This window comes from Homarus americanus, unplaced genomic scaffold (genome assembly GCF_018991925.1).
Source record: "Homarus americanus isolate GMGI-L3 unplaced genomic scaffold, GMGI_Hamer_2.0 scaffold24694, whole genome shotgun sequence".
NCBI lineage: Eukaryota > Metazoa > Arthropoda > Malacostraca > Decapoda > Nephropidae > Homarus > Homarus americanus.
Genome location: NW_024732780.1, coordinates 4,915,004 through 4,936,058, shown reverse-complemented (window position 1 = coordinate 4,936,058; position 21,055 = coordinate 4,915,004). Strand labels below are relative to the sequence as shown.

Genomic DNA, 21,055 nt, shown 5'->3' with positions numbered 1-21,055 from the left:
GCATTGGCTCAAAAGATGGGACTCAGTCTCACTGAGGAAAAAAACTACTGCTTCACCTACCACCTTCACCTAGACACCGATACCCTCAGGTAGGTGACAAACCCTCATATATCTCTCTTACCTGGATAATGAGTGTCTCAGATTGTTTAAGAGCAGCAGACAGGTATAATATTTTGTGAGGATATTGAATAATACCAATGATTGAATAACTGTTCAAGTCCATGTGGTTCTGTCTGAAGTTAGGTTTTGTAAAAAAATGTGACCACACCATTACTGACGTGTGAATAAATATGTGTGTCCCTTTCTTAACTGATATGTGTCTATTGTCTTTGCCTTCCTTCCAATTTTGTGATGGATAGAAATACAAGCCTAAGAAAGAAACAAATTGACAAGGAAATTATTTACAAGAAGTTTAGATAGTGGCAAGAAAGCGTTAAAACAACAAATAGAACACAGGCTGTTAATGAAATGTGGAAACATTCTTAAGCAGAAAGTGTGTTCATATAAGGAAAAATGATGGGAATATAAATTACAGGCGTAGTATCACATGCACTGTACATGAGTTTAGGTGCAGTCAAATAAACGACCTTTTTGTTGTTTAAGAATAAGACGAATGAACAGTCTTTATGTTAAATTAAACAAAGCCTTGGACTGCTTTTATTTTCCTTGCCGTTCACATGTAGAGGTCCAAGGTTCGATTCTCGACAAGTAAGGTATTGTTTGTGTATGGAAGTCCGGGTGTATATGGACTGCTAAACAGGGATAGCTCATAGTGGTTGTGATTTTTTTTGGGGGGGTGGGTAACTTTTTTGTCCACTCGCTACTCAGCCTATCAAATTTGACCAACTAATGAGGATTAAAAAAATGACCAAGCGAACTACAATTTTTTTTTTATTAAATGTTTTATTATTAAAGACTAGCATAGAAATTTGATGGATTAAGTAAAATCTTTATTCAAATAGAAATAAATATTGAAAACAGCTATTATTTTATATTTACTGCTTGGATAAAATTAGCAGCATTAACCTGTTCATAGAAATTAAACTTAATTTGTAATTCTCCTAGTTTGTTTAAGCTTGCAATTATCTGCAATCTTTTGAAGCTCTTACTAATCAGTTATGTTATTTTCACAAGCTATGAACATAAGGTTATGCAACCGTTTTTCTGTATCGCTAAAAGACCTTTCACGTTCACATACTGAAGATGGTGCTGTCAAGAACAACCTGGAAATTTTGCTACAACAGGAAATACACTAAATGATACTTTCTATGAGCATTCAGTGCACATTCTGCAGCTCAGTAAATGGTTTTTACACAACAGGATGTTGTTCCACATATTCAGAAAAATTATTGTTGAACACTTCTAATTCACCAAGTAAGGGTTTAGTTTCAGGTATTTCAGATGGATAGGTTACTGACAGATTTTTCGTGGTTTCAATAAAGCTTTCTGCATCATAGTCTGCAACATTAGTATCAACAACATCCGAAATATATTTAAATGAAGATTTCAGATTTTCACATTTCGAAGTCAACGCAGAAATCATCATATCTAAAATTGCATTAATTTCCTTACAATGATAGGAATATAAATTATGCTGAGCACTAGAGTTTGGATTATCATCATTTTGGGGGGGGGGGAGGGGGCTGTTTCTTTTGACGGTGAACTCTCCTGATCTCTTCTTCTCCATCAATATCAGTATTTTTTTGCAAAGTTGAGTTCAACCTCCATCACATGTTTCTGAGCCTCATCATCATTTTGTATTGACTGAAGTATTTTCAATGTACTTTTCATAGAGATAAGAGATCTAGAAAATCTAAATCCTCAGTTTGCAACACATCTACCATGTGCTTAGTTTTGTACAGAATATTTTTCATGAACATCAAAGCAAAAATAAAATCAAAAGTCTAAAATTTGTAGAGGAGACCATTAGCATTTGTTTTTGCTTCTGAATCATATTTCTTCTTAGCATTTGTGAAATTTCCTTCCAAAACTTCACATATCTCTTCATAAGATTTCCAAAAGGCATCCACTGGCTTTAATTGCAATGCACTTTCAATTTGTGCCAACTTTTCCTTAATAGTTGCATGACGACTGGTGCTACTGCTAAAAAATACATACCAAAATTACAGTACAACTTATATATGTGTAATTAGTTCACTTACATTACAGCCACGCTCAATCACTGAATTAGAGCCATGAGGTTGACAGGAAATGGAAGTGATTGGTCTAGCAAACGTATTAGATAATTTCTTTTGAGCACCATTGTACTTTCCAGACATTATTGCTGCACTATCATATGTTTGAAACCTAATGGTATGTGTGTCAATTGTACTTTCTGAAAAGGATTTGAGTATGGCTTTTGCCATCCTTCTCCTGTCTTGTCTTGTATTTCTGCAGTTTTTATAAGTCGTTCTTTAGGTTTGACATTTTAATCAACAAATCTAACTCCTACAATTAGCTGATTCATATGAGTAATATCTGGGGCTGTATCTGCTATTATTACAATCATCCCAGCATCATTTACCTCTTCAGTAATTCTGTCCTGAACACTTTCATCGAGCAATGATAAATATTCTTCTTGACAATTCTTGCTCACATTTCTTTATTTCTTTCTTTATCTTACGTCTGGCATCATCATAACCATTCAAACCACGATCCACTGAGTTATCTCTTGATAACAGTGTGTGTGTGTGTCGCACATGGTGGTGAAATGCGTCTAGTGTGGCAGAATTACGTTGAAGGTGCAAGCACTGCTTTCAGCTACCACCGCTGGCTAGCCCTCGTGGCGAAAAGGGAAGCAACTTGCATAAGTCTTCCCCTGCCAGTACACAGCCTCTTCACCGACAAGACTCCTGCTGTGCCTCCTCGTGGCAACACACGGTAACTGTGTGCCTCTGGGCCCAGGCTAAACCAGTAGGGGATATCGGAGTAGCAGTGGGCCCCAGAACGACGGCGCATAGGCCCAATGGCATGTGGACACGTTCTAGTGTCTACCAACCATTGCCCCGCCGCCTTGCGGATTAACCTTGGTAGGTATAAGGCTAAAGGAGTAGACCCCGAACAAAAAATCTGCAGTGGAGCCCCACATCAGGCAGACATGCTTACAGAGCTCCATTACGACCCCAATGGCGATATAGACGGAAGAGGGTGACCACCATGTAAACCCAGGTATAACACCGACATAGCAGCCATCAGTGAGTCCTGGATCCCAGATGAGGGTCGACTCACAGAACGGGGGTGTGGCTATACCTTCTTCTGGAAGGGTAAGCCAGCTGCGGAGAGAAACCAACGCATCCTACACAGGCTAACTGAAATGCCTATCGGGATCAAAGAGTGCCTCATGACTCTCCGAGTCCCACTGAATCATTCACGTCATGCCTTTTTCATCACCACATATGCCCCAACACTAGATGCAGAGTATGACATAGAGGAGGTTTCTTATGCCGACCTCGACAGAGTGCTCTAACCTCTATCCCCAGAGAAGATAAAGTTGTGCTCCTTGGGAACTTCAATGCCAGAGTTGGCAGAGGTGCTGACATTGGCAGGGAACCGTAGGGAGAAATGGACCTCTGAAGTGTAATTCCAAGTGTGCTGTACACAAGCTCACTATCACCCATACCTTGTTTAGGCAGGCCGACAAGTTCAAGGATTCGTGGCAACACACACGATCCAAACACAGTCATTTCATAAACTACCATCATTGTCAGAGAAAGAGATCACCGAGATGTCTCTTCTCCTGCTCCATATGTGGCTATGAACACTGCGACACTGATCATCGGCTTGTCACAGTCAAGCTCTCACTTCATGTCACCCCAAAATGGTGAAGACATCAAGCCTCCAAAAGAGGTTTTAACAATAAGCGTCTGGAGGATCCAGCCGTAGCACATTCTTTCAGAGAGCAGCTTGAACAAGGGCTGATAAACAACCCAACAACAAACTACCCAATTCCCAGTGCCGAATGGAATATTCTCGACACTGTCAATACAAAAACCTGCAGAGAGACCCTCGGCATGATCGAAACAATACACCAGGACTGGTTTGATAAAATTGACCCGGCAAACAATGTACTCGTTGATGATAAACGTGCTGCTTTAACTGACTGGCAGAACAACCCTCAGCCGAGGAACAAAGCTGATACCCTCTGTAAGAAGAAAGCGGCGGCCAAGCGGGAACTTCCCAATATAAAGAATGACTGGTTTAGAAATAATGCACATTAAACACAAAAATTTGTAGATCAGCACATGAGGCACGAATTTTCAATTCCACTAAAAAAATATGGGCCAATCACTCGTGATGCAGCCCCCCTCCGCTCATCCGACGGTAACTCCATAACCAAAGAGAAATAAAGAAGGCCTCCTTCAGCACTGGAAGGAACACTACCATTCACTACCCAACCGAAACACCGATGTGGATGTCCTGACTACCCAGCAAGTGCCTCAGCATCCAGAACTGACCCACCTAAGCTATCCTCCATCCCTGGAAGTGAAAGCTATTGCCAACAAAGAGATGAAAATTAACAAAGCCAAAGGGCCTGATGGAATCCTAGCCGAGGTGTATAAAGCAGGAGGACCTAAGCTTACCAGTCGTCTCCACTCTCTCCTGGAGAATATATGGGAAAAGAGGAAATGCCCTAAGCTTTCAAAGATGCATCCATCGTCAATATTTATAAGAACAAGGGAGACCGCTCAGACTGTCCTGCCTTGCAGGAGGCACATCAAGGCACTTGAAAACTTTCACCAACGTAGTCTAAGGTCCATCCTCCAATTTCGCTGGGAAGACAGGAGAATAAATGCCATTATTCTTGCTGACAACAACTGTAGAAGCATTGAGGCTACCATTTTCCACGAACAGCTACGCTGGACTGGCCATGTTTCCTGCATGGACGACAGTAGACTGCCAAAGCAGCTACTTTGCAGTTACCTAACCAATAGTAAACATAATGCTGGCGGGTCAACTGCAAGGGTATAAGGATAGTCTTAAAACAAACCTGAAAAAGTATCAAGTCGACCCCCTCACCTGCAAGACGATTACATTATACAAGAAGGTGTCAATACATTTGAGTTAGCCCAACTGCATAACAAGGCAGACAAACGACAACGCCGGAAAGACGCTGTCGCCCCCCCCCCTTCCTGCACTAGATGTAGTCCCCTCCTACATGTCCAACATCTGTGATCGACCACCTGCCGGTCCCGTATCGGCGTCTTTAGTCACCTCAGAACTCACCAACCTAGGTGACATCCTTAATAACTCATATCATTGTATCACAGCTGGATGATTGTCATACTCCTTTCCGAGTGACAGCAAAGTAGTAGTAGTTGTAGTGAGTGTCCTTTATTGACTATCTCCCTGAATTTTTTGATCTTTGTGACCAACTTCTGGCAAATTGACCAACTCGAGACCAATCATTGGGGAGGGGGGGGGGATCCTCCAGTCGGACATCCATAGATAATGTAACTGCCATAGCTGTATAGTTCTCTTTCAGCAGTACTTCAACTCCTAGACCCATTAATGAGGCTCATATTCTGAAATAACAGCTATGGTTAACAGACCAGAATCATGTAGACAATCTTTTGCCACCTCCAGCTGACACTTGAAGATGACATTTAGTATAATTACTTTGACAATACATCCTAGGAACTATTCATTAAAACTGTGCAAAATGAACCAGGATATCAAAGAAATATCAACTTCAAACATTTAACACTTATTGCGTAATTTAGTAACTTATCCACCTTAATCTTATAATGCCTTTCTTCCTCCGTTCACGAAAGTATATCCTAACATTCACTCATAATGCTGATAGGTAAAATTATGTAAAAATATTAGATGAATAATGGATGGAATAAGATTACAGTTATTTTCCTGATCTCAGAGTTGTATGCAATCGTACCCCAAAACGTCAACAAACAGTACATCTCATACAATCAGAATATTAACTCAAATCTTTATATAAGTACAATTGCCTTCAAAAAGTTCGCGACCTAATGAACCAGATTGAGCCGCTGGAGCGAACTACCGAACCCTGGGAGTAGAAGTGATAAGATCCCGGCCATCATGAAAGAGGTGGATTCATCTTAGAATTGTTTCACAGAACGTAGTTTTAAACAATAATCATTGAATACAGTTGGTGTATTTGATGTGTTTGCGGTCTGAACCGATGTGTTTGGGACATCGTTGACATCTCTGGGGAGTAACTCTTTGTGTACCCTTTTAAGTCTGTCCTCATGTACTACGTCTGAAGTTTGTGAGTCTGGTTTCACAATTGTAAATTTGTTGCCCGTCTCCTTGGCGGTAATTAGGAAAGGATCTGAAAATTGGGGCCCAAGTTTTGAGATTCGTTCAGGTTCTCTCACCTTGACAGTGTCGCCTATGTCTAGTGTTGTAGGCTTAGCATGTTTGTGTTGTTTATAAATCATTTCAACGCGTGACGCTGCTAAATGTTTTCGTACTGACCATGAATGTCTGTGAAGACGCTGATTTGCTTTGTTGGGAAATCGTCCACGTTGTAGACAGGGCAGACGTTTGCCTTTGCCATAAAGAATATAGTAGGGTGATTTGCCCATGGAGCTATTGATCGACACGTTAATGGAGACTGCGACTTGAGGTAACCAATTCTCCCATGCATTGTGCATTGGATTCGATTCAGTATCTGACGAAGGATCTCTTGGATTTTACGTTTTATTTTTTTCAACGAGGCCATTTGCGTGCGGACGATAAGCTGGTATGAAGCTTTGTTGGATGCCGTATTGTAGACATATTTGTGTTAAAAGTTGATTCATGAACTCTAATCCGTTGTCGGAGAGAAGAACTTTGGAAGCAGTAAAAGGACATATGAGATGCATAACTAGGGCGTGAGCTTTTTCATCCTTCACTGGGACTAAAATCACAATTCTAGAGAAATGATCGACAAACACCAGTACATACTATAGTGCACAAAAGTCGTGTCCACTACCCAGCCACAGTGAGGTTTCGAATAGCCTTGAGTCTAAAGTTTCGAAACAGCTGGGCGAAATGCTATGGTCGGCCAACAGATGTCTCCCACTGTAGTGTGTGTTGGGTTGGGGAGGGCGGTGAAATAGAGGAGGTGGGGGCTGGATGAGAGGCAAGTTTATTTATTATTTATACCACCATAATTTCAAGCTGCCTTTTTAACTACGTTTTGTCTTACTGTCGTTTCTTTATGGTTATGAATTCATTGAACAGGTGCAGTGTCCTGGGTTCTTATTGCCTCTCTGGTCACAATGATACTTTAAAGAATGGAATATATTAAATGATAAAAGTGATATATGCAAGGATCAGCTAGTTTTACTCAGCGACCACGTCACAATTTTCTTGTTATTCCGACAAAGAGATTATGGTAATATTTATTTATATTCCACCCATCCTTTGCTTAATAAATATTTGTGATAATATGCAATATTATATAATTATATACTTATGTTAAAAAGAGTGGAGTGAAAAAATTTCAGTATTGTAAAATAGTATTCAGACTTAATTTAGTTCCAATTCTTCCAAGTTCCAGTGTTTAAACACCCCACCACAATATGCAAGCTTCATATATTTTGGAGTGTGCTCAGTTATTATTAATATTGTGTGCTGAACATCATGAGCATTTCAATGATGGTAGCAATTGTAACTATATAATTATATTGTGTTATAACACAACACATTCCACGACGTGTCATACAGATCATTGTATACCACACAATACATAATTTGTGGCTGTTAAGTTACTTTGTTATGAATTTTTATGCGACATAGTTTAAGACATCATTAAGGACATGGATTTAAGATAACACTGTAGGTGAGTTAATATATATTAATTGTATTTACAAACAATACTAAAATCCAAACATTACACCAATACACACATCTTAGTATTTGGTCCAGGACTTCATCAAGGTGATTAGGGATGGAGTCGACCAGCTTCAGGCACACCCATGGTCGTCGACGTATACTCTCCCACACGTCGTAAGCTTTGGCCTCTATTGCTGCGCAGGTTCGCTGCTCCCCAATATCCCAATCACGTTTCATCATGGCCCAAATATGTTCAATCGGATTAATGTCACACCCTAGTGTTGGCCAGTCGATGACCTCAATTTCAGGGTGATCCTGGAGGTAGTCCTTCACTCTGTTGCTGGTATGAATGGGACTGTTATCATGAACCAGCCTGATAGTGTAGGGGGCTGGAACTGCCAGAGTCCGGACTGTAGGAATTAGCACTTGCTCCAGGATGTCTACATACTGGTCACCAGTGAAACGGCCATTGATCTTTACCAGTTCACCAGGGCCCATGCGCCCACATCCACCCCCAGAATGACACTGACACCCTACCACTCACTGCGCGATGTTGAATGTGTTTCTCCTGGTAGCGTGTGTTGGGGGGGCAACCAGCACTGCCTTGCTTCGGCTCCCACTGACCTGAACATCGGTAAATATAATGGTTCTCCAGTATTCTTCTCTATGTGGAAGGTGTTCCAATGCAAAGCCGAGTCGATACTCCTTGTGAGTAGGTGTTAGCCACCCTTTGTAAGCTGGAATATGGTAGTCGATCCCGGCGTCATGAAGTCGGCGTCTCGTCGTCATGTGATGGCAGTTGAGGCCCAGATTTCTTGTATACTCCACTAATGTTTGCATTGGATATACCGTTGCAACTGCCACGATCATGGCGTCCATCCTTGCCGTCGTTACTCGTGGCCTCCCGCTTCGAGGTTTCGTCTCCACTGAGCCCTCTTCCTCCCACCGGCGGATCCACCTCCTAATCGTCTTGGTGCTGCTTCCCACTTCGACAGCATTGTTCGGCGCAGTTGCCCCGGCTCTTCACATCCTAATGATTCGGCCTCGCTCAGCAATCACTGCCGACGAATTTGCTCGTCCTGCAGGCATATCTGAAATGGCAGAGTAATATTATGTTGTTGTAACTGATGCAGGCTTTCATATACTAGAGGAAATTAATGGTATTAGTAGCACCTAGGTTAAGTATTATTACTCTGGCATAACGTTTTGGTAAATCTTTTTGGATCAACTGCCCAAGAAACCCTTCCTATTTCATGTATTCATAGTGAACTGCAAGTGGATCTTCCCCCCCCCCCCAAACCTCCACCACCACCCCTGCGACTGTAGAGTGAACATTCCCCGATAATCATCATCATCATCATAATCAATATTTAGTTTAACCAGACCACTGACACCCATTTCAGTCTTTTCTAGAGCTGGCCAGAGGGATTAGTTAACATATATGTGTGTTTCTATAATTTAGTGTTATATTGTTCGGAGGAGATTACGGTATTTCAAAAAGGTCAAAACTGAACTTAAGGAAAATTTGGGGTCTCTGCTAAAATATCTTACATTGTAGGGTTAGTGAAGCACATTGTTCGATACCAATTATAAATAGGGCATTCAATGAGAATATGTTGGACTGTTATTTGTGTTCGGCAGTTGGAGCATATAGGTGGGGCTCCATTAGGGAAGACATGAGTTGCCCATGAGTCAATCGCGTATGCCCAATTCTTAGACGATTCAGAATAGTTTCGTGATGTCGAGAGGATTGTTTTGATGGTGACCAACGATAAACTGATAATTTGATCATTTTTAGCTTTTGACTTGTTGGTTCATTTTCCCAGGACTTTTGCCAATCGTAAAATATTACTTGTTTATAGGTAGTTAGCCTCGCCGATAATCAAAATATATGGTTTTCCACTGCTTTACATATTTCTTTGACAATTTTCAGCTATGACATGTTCGTCCCAGATTACATATAACTGTAATAGGTCAGAAAGCAATGTTCACTATTTAATTGTAATGCACTAATGCAGCTGTACGTTAGATTTTCGATAAATTTCACGCTAAAATTTACCTAGCAAAAGGTTGCAAAATATTGAAACTGAAATTATTTTCTGTTTATATACACTAAAATCTACCAAAAAAGTGATGGGCCATTAGTTTTAGCTGATCTTCCCTCCTATGACACACCCTAATACCCACCCACCCACCCACCAAGTTGTCAAAAAGTGCATGAGGCTAAGCAGCCCATTTTTTTCCTTTTGAACTCATGTAATAATGCATAAATGGAAATGAGTCTTGTATGTATGGAATATAAATATTACATTGGCATGTGTTAAATATCCAACTGTCCTCCATAGGAACCAGACACATTAGAAGGGGGAAACCCCAAACTAACTGCTGGACAATTCTGACCTTATGACCATGGTCCACAAGGTTCAATATTATTAATATGCTAGACGCGACATGCTCTCAAGGTTGGCTACAGCTTTGCCCCCCCCCCCACCCCCCCACACACACAGTAGATATTTGATAAATGTGTTTTGATAAAATGTGATCGAAAACACAGGGAACATATTTTCATCGTATTACTTTATGCGGAAATCTGCGTTGAGAGAGTGAAAGGTTTCACTAGGGAGGAAAAGATGAGTGAAAGATGACAGGGAGAATATAATAGCAGTGGTAGTATTAGTGAGAGAGGGAGGGGAAAGAGCAAGGAAAGAGGTTAGGTGAAAGAGGAGGTGAGATATGGTGGTAATTCATTCACATACTCACAAGACAAATGCTCACAATGCAAATACTCGCAACATTAATGGAAAGGAAGTCAAATGTTACGTTAGGTTAGGTTCGTCTTGTGAGCAAATGTCATGGAACTCATATACCCTGTAGGTATATTCATGAAATTCTACCAACTAATCAGAGACTAAACATGTTAAACATAAATCAAGATGATAGTTGTATAAGATGTGATGAGGTACAATATCCATTACTGAACATTTATTTTACATCTGCTTCCATAACAAAGAGATAATTGAATGGTTAAAAAATATCCTGAATACGGTATGCAATGTTAATAGCAAATTATTAATGCGGCTTTTAATGTTTAATATTAACTGTAGTAATAATAAGGATAAGAATACAATGATCATGCTCATGGTAGATTATAGCCTTTATTAAAAACAGGAAATGTTATAATATATGGGTGATCACGAGTACACTATTTTAAAACAAAAATAATCCACATATTTCACAGACAAATATATTAATACATAATATCCATGTACATACTGTATGTAAATTGTAAAATTTTAAATATAAAAAAAATATAATAAAAATATCAATTAAGGCATATGTTATGAGAGTACAGTACAGTACTTGTTTCTGCCAGTATTAGGATTAACTCATTGTCAGTGGGAAATACCAGATTGCAGGGATTTTCACATAAACTTTTAGGAAAACATATCCATTTTGCCACTAATGTAAGTGGCATATGAATTCTGAAGAAGCACCAAAGAAACAATCCTTATATTTTCCTTAGATTAGGTTAAGGGAGTTGTCAGCAGTGATTCATCATTCCACCCACAGCTTAATATTGCCTGTCTTACATTACAGGATCAAACCAGCCACTCATAGTGTGTGGGTAGCTCATTTCAATGTTGCTGAGAATTACTAAATTTTCTCATAGTTATGTTAGGCTTTTCTTACATTACCTAAGATCTGTAAATGCTAGTTTGACATCTTCACCAAACCAAACATGAATCAAATTTTCATTGTATCCTTGTATTGAAGTCAAATTATATTTATGTATATAAATACTGTAGTCAAATTATTTTTGTAAGATGAGCTATTTCTATATTCATCAAATATATAATGAAGCATCTGAATATGAAACAGGATATGGTTAAATGATTATTCCTTTGTATATCTATATATTTATTCTAAACTGATGGTTATATATGAAATTAAATTTTACATGACAAAATAACAAAACATATTTAAAACTCAGTACTTAGAAATGAACCAAGAAAGAGTTTACAAAATCAAAAAAATTGAAAAAAAAACACAATGTAAAAATAAGCTCAATATTACATACCTGTCAATGACAACAAAAGAAAAACAGAACTTGCATGTAAATGAATACATTAAAAGAATCTATTTACAATATCTTAAGTCTCTGCTGGTGCAATTAACCTTTTGCTAGCGCACTTAAGTCATCTGCCTTAGCTAAGACCATATGTACTGTACAAAGCAATTTAAGTGCACTAGAGGCTGGGATCTTGGAAACTTAACTTAAGTCCATCTCCGTTAGCTGAAACTCTCCAAGGCCCGGAATTGAAATTGGCTCGGATTTCTCCGAGGCGTATTTTCTGAAAATTCAAGAAACTCGCTCCTTCTTTTCCTGGTCTGTGAGTAAATTCTAAGGATGAAATAATCATCTTCAGTTATATGTAAATGCTGAATTGATTTGTCAGGTTCAATCATGGTGATTTTATCACGTACAAAATGAATTATTGTACATGATTGGTAATCATGCTTTTAACATTATTCAATGTAACTCTTCTAGATTTCACTCTCTCGCAATATAGTCTGGTCATCATTTTTATGATCTTTCTCTCACTTTTGTTCTTTTACTTTTATTTCATTACCTTTTGCTTCCAGTCTCTCAACTGCCATGCAATCTTCCTGCCTGTACCATCTCACTGTGCTTACTCCCTTCACATTCTTCAGAGACTTTCCAACATTATACATTCATAACCCTCTACTTTTATTAAGTCTCCAAACTCCCATAATTGATATGTATTTTTTTTCTTAATCTATCATTACTCTAAAACACCAGAGATTCTAATCCAACCACAACAATTAGTTCAAGCATTCCTTCATATAGGCTACTAACACTCGTTATACTCACAATAAACACACAAGAAGGTGTCAATACTTTCGACTTACCTCGACTGCATAACGAGGCAGACAAGCGCCAACGCCGGAAAGACGCTGACGCCGCTCCTCCCTCACATGTACAACATCTGGTAACGATCCTACCGGTCCCGTATCGGCCTCTTTAGTCACCAACGTTGGTGACATCCTTAATAACTCACACTATTGTATCATAGCTGGATGATCGCCATACTAGATTCCGACTGACAGCAATGTAGTAGTTCACAAGAAAATTATCAGAGGGCCCCTTGTTTTCTTCCCGGTATAACACTATTAACAACTTTAGCTTCTCTTTCATCTACTGTATGTTGAAAATCTCTGCAGCTCCCCTAAAATATTTGTGACAATAAACTAAGGACGCATTGGAAAGGAAAATGCGTCCTCAGCTTTCTTTTTCTTGTATATCCTCTTATTATTGTTTCCTACAAATATAATAAATTATTTTACCATTGTATCCAATTTCCATTTTCATTCTTTTAATAGCATATCAGACCATGCTCATTCAACTAGCTTATTACCATGCATTGAGAAATTAACAGATCACCCTCATTATACAGTAGGAACTGTAAGAGGGAGAAAGACATTCTGGTCACAGAGAGCTTACATAGACCCTAGCTAGATCGACATTAGCAAGACAGGAATCCATTGTGTATTGTACTTATTTATTTTAGATTATGTTTGTGAGACCATAAACCTTCACCTCCCTTACCTCAGGTGTCCCTCGGGGCTCCGTCTCTGCAAGCTTGGTAAAGCTGGCGTCCGACGACTCCTGGAGGAGAGTAAGTTCGACAAGAATTTTCCTCTGGAACCAATGTTGAGATTTAACCAAAAAGTGCCATCAGTAGGCGTGTTCTTGGACAATAGTACCAAGGAGGACACTCTGGTAGCCCTGGAGAATATATTGCCAGCTGGAGACGAGGATATACCCATCTCCTTGATTGCGTCAGCTAAGAACGGAGCCTTGGGCATGCTGAGAACGGAGGAAAGCTACAAAAAGCAAGGCCTCGGAACTCTCGTGACCAGGGCAGCTGCGAGGTTACAGGCAAACCAGGGCTACTTCCCTCTTGCCAATGTAGAACTTGACAACAAAGCCTCTCGGGCTATGTTTACCAAAATGCCAGAATTTATCAATACACACATTGTTTCTTGGATGTTCCAAGACATTGGTGATACTTATTAATAAATTTTACATGGATATTAGAAGTGCAGGAAAATGGCCATTTAGGTATAAGGAAGAAAGTCAATTTTTACTTCTTATTACCATTAGTTATACTACAGTTAATTTAATCATATTCTAACTAATAGTATTATTAGTATATATATATATATATATATATATATATATATATATATATATATATATATATATATATATATATATATATATATATATATATAATCAACGACCTCACCAGCCAGGACTCGAACCCTGGACCTAATGCATGGGACCAGGGAATGCTACCGACCATACCACAAGAGCACTTGTGGTATGGGGTAGAATATCTCACTCGTGGAACAGGTTCAAGTCCTGGCTGAGTAGTCGTGTTCGATCGCGTGTTATGTGGACTAAAAATGGAAAATATATAGTTATATATATATATATATATATATATATATATATATATATATATATATATATATATATATATATATATATATATATATATATATATATATATATATATATATATATATATATATGTATTTATTTATATTTATTTATTTATATATATTTATTTATATATATTTATTTATGTTTATTTATATTTATTTATTTATATATATTTATTTATATATATTTATTTATATATATTTATTTATTTATATATATTTATTTATTTATATATATTTATTTATTTATATATATTTATTTATATATATGTATATTTATATATATATATATATATATATATATATATATATATATATATATATATATATATATATATATATATATATATATATATATATACATATATATGTATATATTTATATATATATACAGTATATGTAACTGGTCGGAATTTACTGGACTTTATTTTCTCACTTGACTTGGGGTTTATTAAAGATTATTAGATGGTAATGGCAGTGGAAGCGCCCCTTAGTGAGAAAAATCCCGAACCAGCACAAGAACACTTAAATCTACTAAACAAAATGACTTGTCCGTGACCCGTGGAAGGATAGCGTCTGTGACTGGGATGAATGAGACACACTGTAAAATTTAGACACTTATATTCCCTCCAACACTACAAACACAATCAAATAATGGTACACCAATATGCCCACCTCTTAACTTGAACTTAAAACACTACTGTGGGGAATAAAAGTTATACATGATATAGAAATTATTAGAAACTCAGGCAACAATAAATTTGAGGTATTAAGAAATGTTGCTTGCACACATGAAACAGGCCTTAAGGGCTTTCACAGAATAATATCCACCACTGCGGAAGTGGTATAAATATAAGAAATTATTTATTCCACCATGAATAGGCCTAAAGGGCACTCAATATAATTATGTTACACCAACAGATGCAGGCCTTAAGGGTTTTCAACAAAATTATATCAGTCAGTGAGGAAATGGTATCAAAAAAAAGAAATTAAATACTCTACAATGAATAGGCCTTAAGGGCAGTCAACAAAATTATATCACCCCAACAGATGCACACTTCCTAACCTAACTTAACCACTACTCTGGGGAACAAAGGTTATACCTGAGATCGGAATTATGAAGAAAAATTAGATGCTGAAACATTAAAAAAACTATACTATCAAAATTATTTAAGAAATATTAAACTACACACGTCAAGATAATATCAGTAACTGAGAAATGGTATTAACTACACCCAAATATATTGTCACTATTATTGATATGTTACTGGGTCCACCAACACCCGTGAACCATGCTTCCTAACCTAACACACACACAGATTCCACCTGCACTCCGTAGTCGTTTAAGGCACAACCAACAGGCACCCTTAGTTGAAGGCCCAAATCAGCCTTTCTCCACCTTGGAAAGTGTACCTCTAAACTCCACTGACTCTTGGCCGCAGTGTGCGACCCTGTACCACTCAGCTAGCTTCACTTTACCCCCGGGTACATCCATAAAGCGGAAAGGAGTGAGCCAATCAGACCTTGTACAGTTGAGAGAAGCTTTAGCTTCCCATTAGCAAGAGGGTTTCACTAAGCTGCTTGGAACATGTGGTATTGTGAGCCGAGGTAGAGGAGAGCTGATGACCCCAACGATCGTCCCGTCGTCAGCTGGGCACCCAGACGGCTAGATTCTCTCAAGAGATCCTTTGATACCCCGCTAAACAGTGACAGGCCTACACTGATCGGTCCAATGGCGACAATCCCCACCCTCAATCATCAACGGCAGTCTCAAACGGCAGTCAATCTCTCGCAGTCAACTTCTCCAGTCAAACTCCGGTCAGTGGGTTCTGACGGAAACCCTGAAATGAACTCACTGTTAGCTCTTGTTAACTTTACCACTGCCCTATCTAACCCTGTCTGAGATCGAATGAGACTTACTTGTTATACTGCAATAGTGCAACACAGGTGACTAGGCCACGTGACTATTTTTGTGACGGACGCGCAGGGACGTCTTGTTTGTCTGAATGCTTCCCCGTGACTGAGGACCAGCCAGCGTCGCGTCTCTCCTAGGCGCTAGCTTAGGCCTACGTGACATATTTTCCGCCTAACTAATAACTCCTTGGGACACCCGTAACATTATTCAGACTGATAAACGATCGATAATAATTTCAAATTCAATAATAGTCCCTTAACTTCATGAATCGCATCATTATTAATTCGGCAAATCACATTTAATATCACTTAGGCCTAGTTCCACAACCTCTCGCTATGTGCAGGGAGCGCTCTCTTCCTTCCGACGACCTTGAATGCTTAGTATCGCCAATGGCGCGGTGTTTGAAATTACTCTGAAATTTCTGAATATTACATATATATATGCTGATAACCTAGATACCTAGATCATGCGCACCTACAGTGATTTACTTGCATATATATATATATATATATATATATATATATATATATATATATATATATATATATATATATATATATATAAATAAATAAATATATATATATATATATATATATATATATATATATATATATATATATATATATATATATATATATATATATATATATATATACACACATACACCGTTCACTGCCACGCAGGACAGAGGTTCATACACAAAGAAATACACCGTATTTATTGACAGTATATATAGGTCAGAGTCAGATTAGATTGCCCCGGAGGGGGCTAGTTTATTGGGCACCCCCTTACATCCTGTGCAAGGTGAAGCGCAGAAGCGTTTACAGTGCCCATCTGGGAAGCAAGCATAGTTCATGCTTGCCTTTTATGATCATGCATTAAGGCGTAAAAGCCTGAAGGGTCATGGGTTTTGTCAGCAAGTTACATAAAGTGACAGAATGATGAGTGTGTGGGGGGAAATATCCCGGTACAATTTATCTATTTATGGCAAAGCGTGGCAGGTCCCTAATAATGTCAAGTGCCAGGCCATAGCCATAGGCATTGACAATATTGAGGGACATACCTTTTAGTGTGATTGTGATGGCGTGTACGTCGGTAGTGTCGGCTTCAAGGGGGACGTCGAGAGGTTGGTAGGGGACGTCCTTCTTGGCGTAGATACGTAGTCCACTGGCATGTCCGCATGGTGGTCAATTGATGTGGAGAACTGGAGTGGATGGGCCCCAGGTGCCGGCACGCCAGCGGGGGAGCGCATTAGGGGACCCGGCCCCTCGGTGTCCTTGGCCTTTTTTTTTTTTTTTTTTTTGTAGAGAAAGGAGGGGTGAAAGAAGATTAGAGGTGGGGGAAGGAAGTTATAGTTCGGAAATTGAAGAAGTTTAGGAGGAGGTAAGAGTGGGCGGGCTGACCGCCTAGCTAAGCTAATAGTGTTAGGGTTGTGTCATGGGTTAGTTATTATCTGTCAGTACAGGCACTAGACATCCTACTCTATCCCATACATGGGTGTTTTAAGGGCCTTATTTTATATTCCGCCGACCCTACTGGTGGATGTTGGTCTAGGGAGGTTGTCTATTGCCTGGCCGTGTAGATCGGGGGTAGTTCTTGCTGTGATCGTTCTATCTTTTGCCAGATTCTGCTGACCAGGGTGTGCAGCTGCTGGTTGATGGGTTTCATTCTCAGGTCTCTATGTATCTCGGCTGTGGTTCTGGTGAAGGGGTATCTTTCGCCTGTGACGAATTTTAGGGCTTCATTTTGAACCACCTGTAATTTTAATATTTGAATGGTGCTCATAATATGAAGAGGTATTGCTGGGTAAGTTAATATCGGTGTGATAAATGATGTCACTAGGTGGAGTTTTATTTTCTGAGGAAGCGCTTTAAAGCGGTATAGTTTTCTCAGCTCTCTTTTTGCTTTTTCCTTCCTGGCGTGGACATGATAGGAGTAACCTGTCATGGATATATGCAGGCTCAGGAGGGTCCCTCTGCTTTTGGGTTCTATCTGGGCATTATTGGTTACTAATGGATGGGTTTTCCTTCTGCATTAGGGTATCACTGTGAATTTCGGGTTTGGATTTTCCATTGTTTTTCGTAATTATCTACCCTTTCTGTAGGGGTTCTGGGTACTCAGTTCTAACTACAGAGGCGAACACAAACACCTGTAGAGTATTGTAGGTTCTATTTGACGGAAGTACAGAGGTGCGCAATCCCAGCGCCAGTAGTCCCTACACTCACTATGGGTCAACTGACCTCTCTCTGACCTCTCAGGCGACATGTGGCAAGTGATACATTAGCAGCTTCCAGATGTCGCCAGGTACATTATCTAAGCATGTGGGACATGATAAAGGGCATTGCCACACGCCACTGACTAGATAAGTAATGTATATAAATGGAGTACATACATAGTATACATACAACATACATAATATACATACACCTCCTCCCCCCTATACGCTCATAGCAAAGTCTTGAGTGGACCTTTTCTTTTGGATCCATTCTGAGCGTCGAGGGGCTTGATCACTGGGGAGGATATGGGACTCAACACTGGTGGCAGGGTCAGCAGAAGGCGTTGTTACGGGGCGGAGAAAACGGCGGTTCCTCCACCACACACGACCACTGGGTAACCGCACCTGGTAGTCCCGTGACCAACCGAGACCCATGACTACGGCCACTTTGTCCCAACGTATTGAGGTCGGGTCCTGAACACACACTTGGGTGCTGACACTCAACTTGGGGAGAGAAAAGGCGTGGTCATTGTAGCAGGCGACGATGTCTTGAACACATTCGGCAGCTCGGCGATCACAATCCTCTATCTTGGAGAAGGACTGAGAGTGAGGAGGGACACAAGAATGGAGGGGGCGTCCATACAAGACCTGGGCAGGGGAGCATCCGGTGTAATTGGGTGTGTTGCAGAGTTTGAGGAGATCCAGATCGAAGGCCTCGCAGCCAATATTCCCAGAAGGGGCCACTTTGAGGATAAGGTGCTTCAAGGATTTGACAGCAGCCTCAGCGTGGCCATTGGACTGAAGGTAATAGGGCGATGACACCACATGCCGGACTCCCCATCGGTCAAGGAATGCAGCAAAGTCCCGGCTTGTGAACTGGGGCCCTCCGTCGGTTTGCAGGCACACAGGAACGCTCTCGTCACGGAATTAGTGGCGGAACTGGCTGATGGTGGCGGCAGACGTTGTGTCATTACCGCACTTGATGACAACCGGCCAACCAGAGAGACGATCAACGATAACCAGGAAGGACTTTCCTGATGCGCAGAAATAGTCGGCCGACACAGACTCAAAGGGGCGGGTGGGGTTGTTGTCACTCATGAAGGGTTCCTGCTGCTGGCTGGGTTGTAATACTTGGCAGGGCTCACACGCATGGACAGCGTTGGAGATGTCGGAGTCGATGCCAGGCCAGAACACAGTCTGTCTTACACGTCATTTGGTGGCCTCAGCTCTGCGGTGACTGTCGTGAAGGCGAGCCAAGACGTGGGGACGTGAGGCAGGAGGGACAACTACACGTGTTTCATACTGAACAAGGTCCCCGTCGCAGTAGAGTTCATCGCGGAGTTTCCAATACGGGAGCAGGGTGTTGTGAAGGTCGTAGCTGTTGCTAGGGAATCCGTTCCTCACACACTCGACGAGTCGGACGTAGGAAGGGTCATCTCGGGCCGCTGTTTGAAGGTCCTCCATTGCCTTGTCGTCATCTGGTGACAGGTCCGATCGAAGGGATTGGACGGCGTGTAGGGTGACCACAGTCCTGACGGAAAGAGCAAGGTCGGCGTCGAGCATATGGTCTTCTGGAGTAGGGCGGCTGACAGGAGAGCGGGATAAGGCATCAGGGATGCAGAGCTCCTTACCAGCACGCCACACTGCTGTGAAGATGTATGCCGAGAGCTTCTCCTTCAAACGCTGGAGGCGAGGGTTCTTAACGGCGTCAAGCGTGTAGTGGTTGAGGATCGGGACGAGCTGGCGATGGTCGGTCACTAGGTGAAAGTGTTGCAGGCCTATGAGGTAAAGCCTGCACTTGGACGTTGCCCAAACCACAGCCAACAGCTCCAACTCAATGGTGGCATAGCGTGTCTCAGTGTCAGAGAGGAAACGCAAGCCACACTGGACGAGCCGGAACTGCCCTCCACCATGAGCCTGCAATAGGGTGTATCCCACGCCGTACAAGCGTGAGGCATCTATCTGCAGAACCGTCGGCAAGGCTGGGTCAAACGTGGCAAGGACTGGTGGACTATACAGGGCCTGTTTCACTTGCTGGAAGGCCTTGTCGCGGTTGGGAGTCCACAGGAATGTCCTCTTGGGGTTCAATAGGGGGCGAAGTAGTTGGGCGGCTGCGGAGATGTCCGGGGAAAACTCTGCTAACTGGTTGACGAGACCAATGAAGGACTTCAAGTCGGTGAGGTTAGCTGGGGTGGGAAAATCCGTGGTAGCGTGGACCTTGTTAGGGTCAGCTGCAATACCATTCCCTGAGAGGGTGTACCCACAGAAGTCCACTGAAGAGCCGGCCAGAACAAACTTGTCGGCATTTAGGGTAATGCCGTGCTTCCGTCACCTGTTGAGTACCTCGTAGATACGGCAGAGGTGATCCATGTAGTCCTCATCGTACAAGAGTATGTTGTCGACCACTTTCACGCAGTTTGCCAGACTTTGTAGAGCCATATCGCCTCGAAGGCAGAAAGCATCTCCTGTAGCGGCGAATCCCATGGGGCCACGGCAATAACTGTAACGTCCATGCGGGGTCATGAAAGTTGTAAGTGGTCAGTCTTCTTCGGCAAGCTCTATCTGCCAGTATCCACACAGGGCGTCCATCGTCGTGA

General features: G+C 40.9%; 1 protein-coding gene across 1 annotated transcript; it reads left to right on the top strand.

The window, feature by feature from the left end:
• The first annotated feature begins 6 nt into the window (after window positions 1-6).
• Window positions 7-13,980, top strand: LOC121868964. Its single transcript, XM_042369996.1, has 2 exons — window positions 7-89; window positions 13,432-13,980. The coding sequence occupies exons 1-2, from the start codon at window positions 16-18 to the stop codon at window positions 13,895-13,897; spliced, it is 540 nt and encodes a 179-aa protein (XP_042225930.1). The 5' UTR covers window positions 7-15; the 3' UTR covers window positions 13,898-13,980.
• The last annotated feature ends 7,075 nt before the right edge of the window (window positions 13,981-21,055 follow it).

Bases quoted from the DNA above. Each gene is read 5' to 3' on its own strand.
- LOC121868964 (XM_042369996.1), top strand. From the start codon at position 16: ATGGGACTCAGTCTCACTGAGGAAAAAAACTACTGCTTCACCTACCAC. The intron at 90-13,431 runs GTAGGTGACAAA...CCCTTACCTCAG, and splicing joins CTAGACACCGATACCCTCAG to GTGTCCCTCGGGGCTCCGTC.